The following is a 7,500-nucleotide window of genomic DNA, read 5'->3' as shown; positions in this document are numbered from 1 at the left end:
GGGGGGATTAGGGTTAACGCTATAAGCCAGAAGGTTGCACCGTGACACAAGTCCACAATCGAGGCAACAGACCGTTGCCACACACAACCATGTTGGGGGCATGTGTAGTGTAGTGTTGTGTTATGACGTCTGTTAAACGCCGTGTCTAGGGCTTCCGGTTGAGACTCCGACAAGATGGCGGCATAAGGAAAGCTCTCCCGATCAGCTATAAAAACTGCACACAAAACAGTGGGATTGGAACGGGAGTTTAGCGCTCGGGTCAGTCAGTCTGAGGTGGGAAGCGTCGGGCCGTTGGAAGAGACGTCCGGGCGGGCGGTCCGTCAACACAGGACCCCCACAGCCTCGGCAGTCTCTCCACCGGCTCAGCTCCGCCGGGTCCGCTAGCGTCATCCATCAACTACTGTATGGGACGCTGAGGAAATGAACACATTGTAATTAATGGCAGCGGCTCCACTGCAGCTGTTGCGCTGCGTTCGACGCCAGCGTCCAACGTTAGAGAATCGCCGAGGTTCATTTCTTGATCTTTGACGGTAGAATGGTGGCGTTGACGGCCTCGGTGGAGCTAAGGGGTGAGCTGTAGCCAGAGCACAGACAGCTAATGTCTTCAGCAGGTAACAGCACTGCTCTGTAAATGTTCTTAGCCAATAGGCAAACATTTTCTAGGAGCTTGCTCGATCTTCTCGTTGAGAGGGGTCAGGGAAGGATTTTTACAGCTCACTTTTCTGGCCCCCCGGGTGAAACTGTTTTTTTGCTTCCCTCTGGAATATGTAGGGGTGGGACCTATGCCCCCCCCCCCCATTGTTCTCTGTAAAGTGCATTGTGTTGCCTCTGTGTGTGAAATGCGCCATACAAATAAAGTTTGATTTGATTTGATCCCCAGAGATATCTCACACAGGGAGAGCACTGTACATGGGGCTCGTTATCGTCTTGGCAGCTCGGTGCGGAGGGGGGGTGGATATTATGGGGTGTCGGCCTTGTCTCCACTCAGACAGCTACCTGTGTCTCCGCCAGGCCTAATGGCCTCGAGTCGGGCTAGACCAGGTAATTGTAGGGGGCAATAACAGTTAATAGGGCATCCTCCACATACCAGACAGATCGTTCAGTTAACACAGAGATGGGGACATTTCCCCTGACCTCTGTCCAGAGGAGATTTAAAGCCAATGTGGAGGACGTGGATGGATGGATGGATGGATGGATGGATGGATGGATGTGGGGTGGAGGGATGGATGGATGTGGGGTGGAGGGATGGATGGATGGATGGATGTGGGGTGGATGGATGGATGGATGGATGGATGGATGGATGGATGGATGGATGGATGGATGGATGTGGGGTGGAGGGATGGATGGATGGATGGATGGATGGATGTGGGGTGGAGGGATGGAGGGAGGGATGGATAGATGGAGTTAGGGAGTGAGGGAGGAATGGTTGGAGCCTGATAGTTTGTCCATGTGCCCTTTAATTGTCTTTTTGGTGCCCTTTTGTGGTGTGAGTGTGTGTCTATGATCGAGAGATAAATGTGTGTGTGTGTGTGTGTGTATTGTGTTAGATATCCAATTGTATCTTGAAGAGATTACAGTAGGTATCTTAAGGAGAGCATAACGCTCCTGTGTCTACTGGCTTATCTGGATGCCTTGAGAGAGCCCTCAATCACACACACAGGTCACACTCTCTCTCTCTCACACACACACACACACACCCCACACACACACACACACACACACACACACACACACACACACACACACACACACACACACACACACACACACACACACACACACACACACACACACACACACACACACACACACACACACCAGACGAGGACAGAGAGGGACCACTCCCTAGCTCTCAGAACAGACAGTAGACACAGTGGAGATCCTGTCGGAGACGTGCCTGAGGTGTTCCGTGACTCTAATCTTTATCAGTCACACTGATCAGCAGATTAGGACCTCTCACCACTCAGCAGGAAGTGCCAGGGAATGAGTGGAATGCTCACCAGGGGAGGGGACATGGCAGAGAGAGGGATGAACAGATACAATACAGAAAGTGAATATAAAGAAGGAAAGCAATGGAGAGAAAGAGCAAGAGAATGAGAGTAAGGAGAGAATAAAAAGCATTACATTACAGTCATTTAGCAGACGCTTTTATCCAAAGCGACTTACAATAATTGCATTTAACGTAGGAAAAGCCAATGTACTACTACTCGCCAGAACTCACAAGTGCATCTCCTTTCTACACAAGTGACAGTATAGCAAATTAAAAATACAATAGGTGCTTTAGAGGGAGGATCCTGGTAGAACTTATTGAATTTTAAGCCTGTGGCGAAAGCGACTCTGCTGTCCTGACGTCAGTGGGCAGTTCATTCCACCACTGCGGGGCCAGGACTGAGAAGAGACATGACCGTGTCGATCAACCACAGAGGCCTCGGAGTGACGGGGCAACTAGTTGACCCGAGGTAGCAGAGCGTAGTGGTCAGGAGGGGCTATAGGGTTTGACCATGGCCTGGAGGTAGGAGGGGGCTGTTCCTTTCATTGCCCTGTAGGCTAGTATTTTTAAACTGGATGTGAGCCGCTACAGAGAGCCAGTGTAGGGAACGGAGAAGGGAAGTTGTGTGGGAGAACTTGAGGTGATTGGGGGGGGTGGTTGAACCCCAGGTGAGCAGCAGCTTTCTGGACAAGGTCCAGGACAAAAACAAGACAAACGACACAGAAACAGACAAGAGAGAGAAAGAACGAGACACCTATCGCCTGCTAAAAAACAAAAAACACTAAACACCCGCCCCCCCCCCCCCCCCCACCCACCCACCCACCCACCCACCAAAAAAAAGACCCACTGGAAACGCCGCGACCTTTACGGTCAGTGCACTCCTGTCCTTCTACGAGGAAAAGGCCTTATCAGCGCTGTGTTGACGCGGGGGCCCGGGTGCAGGTCACCGGTAGCGGGGAGCGTGTTTGGTGAGGCGCGGCGGACCCCGGGCCGGCGGGGGCAGAGACGAGAGCGTCGGTCCGGCCCACCTAGCCGGCGAACATTATCACTCTCGGTGTGTGTTTGTTCTGTTGGAGGTGATAACCTCCGGGCTGTGTGTGTGGGCGCTGTGGCGCTGTTTACAGCCTCCCCGCCGGCCTCGGATCAAAGACGGTGAGGCCGCCCGCCCCGCCCCCCTGCTGTTAGAGGGTGACTTATTAACTGGGGTTGATCTGAGGCACTGATATGAGGTGGTGTGTGTGTGTGTGTGTGTGTGTGTGTGTGTGTCCACTCCATATCTAGGAACCGGACAAGACCTGAGGCTGTTTCTGTTGACCGATCCCTTGTCGTCTGTACCATACTGTGCTGTAATGCCCTCATGTGGACCCACCTGCCGGAGGCCGCCTTAGGGGGGGGGTGTTGCGCAGAGACAGATGGGTCGTTTTAGGTTCACCCGTTAACACACGCTGGCCGCTTCAACTGCTTCTCAGAAACGAGCAGCATGACCCGAACACAAGTCCACAACGAGGCACAGCGTGTGTATCTGGGTTTGTGACAAGGGGGATCTTTAATGTGGTGTGTGTTGAGATCTGACTGTCTAAAGGACTTTACAGTGTGTGTGTGTGTGTTTGTTGTATGTATGCATGTTGTATGTATGCATGTTGTGTGTGTGTGTGTGTGTGTGTGTGTGTGCGTGCGTGCGTGTGTGTGTGTGACCAGCTCAGTGGCCTTGTGGTTAGAGTGTCCGCCCTGAGACTGGGAGGTTGTGAGTTCGATCCCCGGCCGAGTCATACCAAAGACTATAAAAATGGGACCCATTGCCTCCCTGCTTGGCACTCAGCATCAAGGGTTGGAATTGGGGGTTACATCACCAAATGATTCCCGAGCGCGTCACTGCTGCTGCTCACCGCTCCCCCAGGGGATGGGTCAAAGAGAACAACAAATTTCACACACTCAGGTGTGTGACGATCATTGGGACTTTAACTTTTTTTTTTGTGTGGTGTGACAGGTTAGTGGTCGAGGTCATGTATGACGAATGAGTTGGAGAGCAGAGAGAAAGAGGCAGAAAGAGTGTGTGTGTGTGTGCGTGTGTGTGCGCGCGCATGTACAGTACGTGCATCTGGCGCGTGTGTTTGCACGTGTTCATGGTCAAAGCAGGAAGTAGCTGTGGGCCGCGCCGGGGTCTGGGCCCTCCACGGATAAACATTATCCCTGCTAGAGCCAATAGGACGGCACCAGCCCCCCACCCAGACCCACCGCTGGGACACACACACCAGCCAACAACCCCGCACACATTCTACTATACCACTGGAAATAAAAAAAATCCATTAAACAACCGTATCTAAACTCTAACAGATAAGTAGCTTGTAGCTTCACAACTAACCACGTTACACGGTTGTCTGTGTGTGTGTGTGTGTGTGTGTGTGTGTGTGTGTGTGTGTTTGTGTGTGTAAAGCCTAGGTTACACTCCCAAAACGGACGCAAACACGGACAGCTGCGGACGCGTAGGGACTCTGTTCAAGCCGCTTCTGTAGTCCACTTGGAGGAGGTGGCATTCGGTGCCCTTGTAACCGGGTGACAAGGTGTCCTTGTGAGTCACAGGTGGTGGTAGAGAGTGGTGGGTTAAACTCACTCATCAAAGGAACATTAACAGTCCCATTAGAGATGTCCCTTTTGGCACAACTGTTAGTATGTTTACCTCACAAGCGTGAGAGCGTAGGTTGGAATCCTGGCATGGCCAAGCGCTTAACGTGGGTCACACTCTCATGACACAGAGGGCACAGGGATGTCCGCACGGAAATCTCGTCACACGGACCTTCGCAGTCGCGGGTGTGCAAAGAGCTTAAATGTTCGGAAAGAGTGCATGTTCATATAAAAGTGTGAAGTGTGTGTGTATATCTGTGTGTGTGTGTGTGTGTGTGTATATCTGTGTGTGTGTGTGTGTGTGTGTATATCTATATGTGTGTGTGTGTGTGTGTGTGTGTATATGTGTATCTGTATGTGTATGCTCGTGTGTGCGTGTGTGTTGACATCATTACCAAAGACGTATCATCTGTACCCTCCATCCCTCTGTTTTAGTACATACGAACTCCCCTGTGAAACTGCTAATGTTCCAGCGCAGCGACCCCCATGCATTTTCCAACGTACATGCTAATTCACCGGATGTCTTTGTGATTGATGAGGACTACAGTGAGGTGTTCCTGTTGGAAGTAGGCTGGACTTTTGATTCTAGTTTAGAAGAAGCATTTCTCACTAAACAGCTAAAGTACCAGCCCCTGGTAAAGGCCATTTTACAGCTAGGCTACAAGTGTCAGCTAATTGTGTTTATATTTGGCAGCCTGTCCATATCCATGTCCATAGGCTAGTAGTCAGGGACCTGAGGATTATGGGGTTGGCCAAGGGTGAAGCAAAGTGGACAGATAAATATTGCTCAATCTCCTCCATTATTGGCAGCCGCTGCATCTAGAGAAGAAGATGGTTTTCTGTACCCATAACTCCCCTAGTGTTAGTGGTATTTTCTGTATGCTTACTGCACATCATTATTATGTATATTATACCATCGAGTGCATGTATGTGCATGTACTGTAAGCATATTGTGTACATCCTAGAAGCTTGCTCGTATCTATATTATGTGAGACTTGTAAAATGACCCATCAACATGATGCAATGGATTATATTTGTGCCCATGCAATGTATTTTGAAAATGCAGACCTAATTCAAATGTGTGTGTCTGTGTGTGTGTGTGTGTGTGTGTGTGTGTGTGTGTGTGTGTGTGTGTGTGTGTGTGTGTGTGAGTGTAGGCGAGATCCCTCCTGTCACAACAGAACCAGTGTCGGCCCACAACTTCAGGGGGAGATTTAATGGCTGCCATGTCTCCTAAAGCAGCTCAACCTCAAAGAGAGAGAGAGAGAGAGGGAGAGAGAGAGAGAGAGAGAGAGAGAGAGAGAGAGGGAGAGAGAGAGAGAGAGAGAATTTAACTGAAATTTAATTGAAATTAATTGAGAGAGAATTGAGAGAGAGAGAGAGAGAGAGAGAGAGGGAGGGAGGGAGAGAGAGAGAGGGAGAGAGAGAGGGAGGGAGGGAGGGAGAGAGAGAGAGGGAGAGAGGAGAGAGAGGGAGAGAGAGAGGAAGGGAGGGAGAGAACATGCAAGAGAGAGGTGTGTGTGGGGAGGGCGAGAGGGTGTTTTTCGTGTGTGTGTGTGTGTGTGTGTGTGTGTGTGTGTGTGTGTGTGTGTGTATGAATAAGAGAGTGAGAGAGAGAGAAAGAGAGAGAGAGGGAGAAAGAACGAGAGAAGAGAGAGAGAGAGAGAGAGCGCCTTTTCCCCCCCGAGTGCAACTACGGTGAAAACATGGAGCCAATTTGACTGAATGAGTGAGCGAGCGAACAAGCGTTGTTTAAAACTCGCCATGCCCTATTTGTCTCACAAATTGTCTGTACTCTTAAAGAGTGTTTTCTTTGGACGCCCATGAATCGAACTGGAACACAATGCTGCCATTCCTGAGCTGTGAGGAGTCGGGCTACGCAGGAGGACTGAGACCAGCGACGCCATGGGCTGCTGCTGAACCATCCTTCATATCAATTAGAGAGTGCAAGTCAGGGTCACACACACACACACACACACACACACAGGTGCGCATTACACGACATACATACAGGATCACACACCCTGGCCATCTACTGTCTGTGTACGTGTGTGAGCGTGTGTGTGTGAGCGTGTGTGAGCGTGTGTGTGTGTGAGCGTGTGTGTGTGAGCGTGTGTGTGTGAGCGTGTGTGTGTGAGCGTGTGTGTGTGTGTGTGGTTTGAACCAGAAGCCTCCTCTGGCCTGCGAGTGTGTACAGTACGTGATGCTTTCCAGCGCGTTGTCTTGGTGATGTGTGTTTACGGCGAGGATCAAAGCCCTGCTGGTTTATAGATGCTCAGACCAGAGAGCCTTAATCACACGCAGCCAATCAGCGCTGGCAGGACACACTCAATACGCAGGACGCAGGATTATTAAACAGCACTACTAACTCATTCAATTATGTATGTGTGTGTGTGTGTGGGTACCTTGGCCTCAGTCTCTCCCCTGTGCAGGGTGTAGAGGTGGTGGTGGTGGTGTGTGTGTGTGTGTGTGTGTGTGTACCTTGGCCTCCGTCTCTCCCCTGTGCAGGGTGTAGAGGTGGTGTGTGTGTGTGTGTACCTTGGCCTCCGTCTCCCCCGGTGCAGGGTGTAGAGGTGGTGGTGGTGTGTGTGTGTGTGTGTGTGTGTGTGTGTGTGGGTACCTTGGCCTCTGTCTCCCCCCGGTGCAGGGTGTAGAGGTGGTGGTGGTGGTGTGTGTGTGTGTGTGTGTGTGTGTGTGTGGGTACCTTGGCCTCCGTCTCCCCCCGGTGCAGGGTGTAGAGGTGGTGGTGGTGTGTGTGTGTGTGTGTGTGTGTGTGTGTGTAACTTGGCCTCCGTCTCCCCCGGGTGCAGGGTGTAGAGGTGGTGGTGGTGTGTGTGTGTGTGTGTGTGTGTGTGTGTGTGTGTGTACCTTGGCCTCCGTCTCCCCCC

The 7,500-nt window shown here is 51.3% G+C and overlaps 1 protein-coding gene across 1 annotated transcript in view; it reads right to left on the bottom strand.

Annotated features, from left to right (window-relative positions):
* bcas3 (BCAS3 microtubule associated cell migration factor) overlaps positions 1 to 7,500 on the bottom strand; it is a 304,635-nt gene that overhangs the window by 232,057 nt on the left and 65,078 nt on the right. The window contains exon 14 of the mRNA XM_084443162.1: positions 7,481 to 7,500. This exon is cut by the window's right edge and continues 114 nt beyond it. Within this exon, the coding sequence (XP_084299288.1) occupies positions 7,481 to 7,500 (20 nt within the window). The remainder of the gene's footprint in view (positions 1 to 7,480) is intronic.

This window comes from Borostomias antarcticus, assembly GCF_949987555.1.
Source record: "Borostomias antarcticus genome assembly, chromosome: 1".
Taxonomy (NCBI): Eukaryota; Metazoa; Chordata; class Actinopteri; order Stomiiformes; family Stomiidae; genus Borostomias; species Borostomias antarcticus.
The sequence above is the reverse complement of the archived record's forward strand: the minus strand, read 5'-3'. Positions and strand labels throughout refer to the sequence as shown.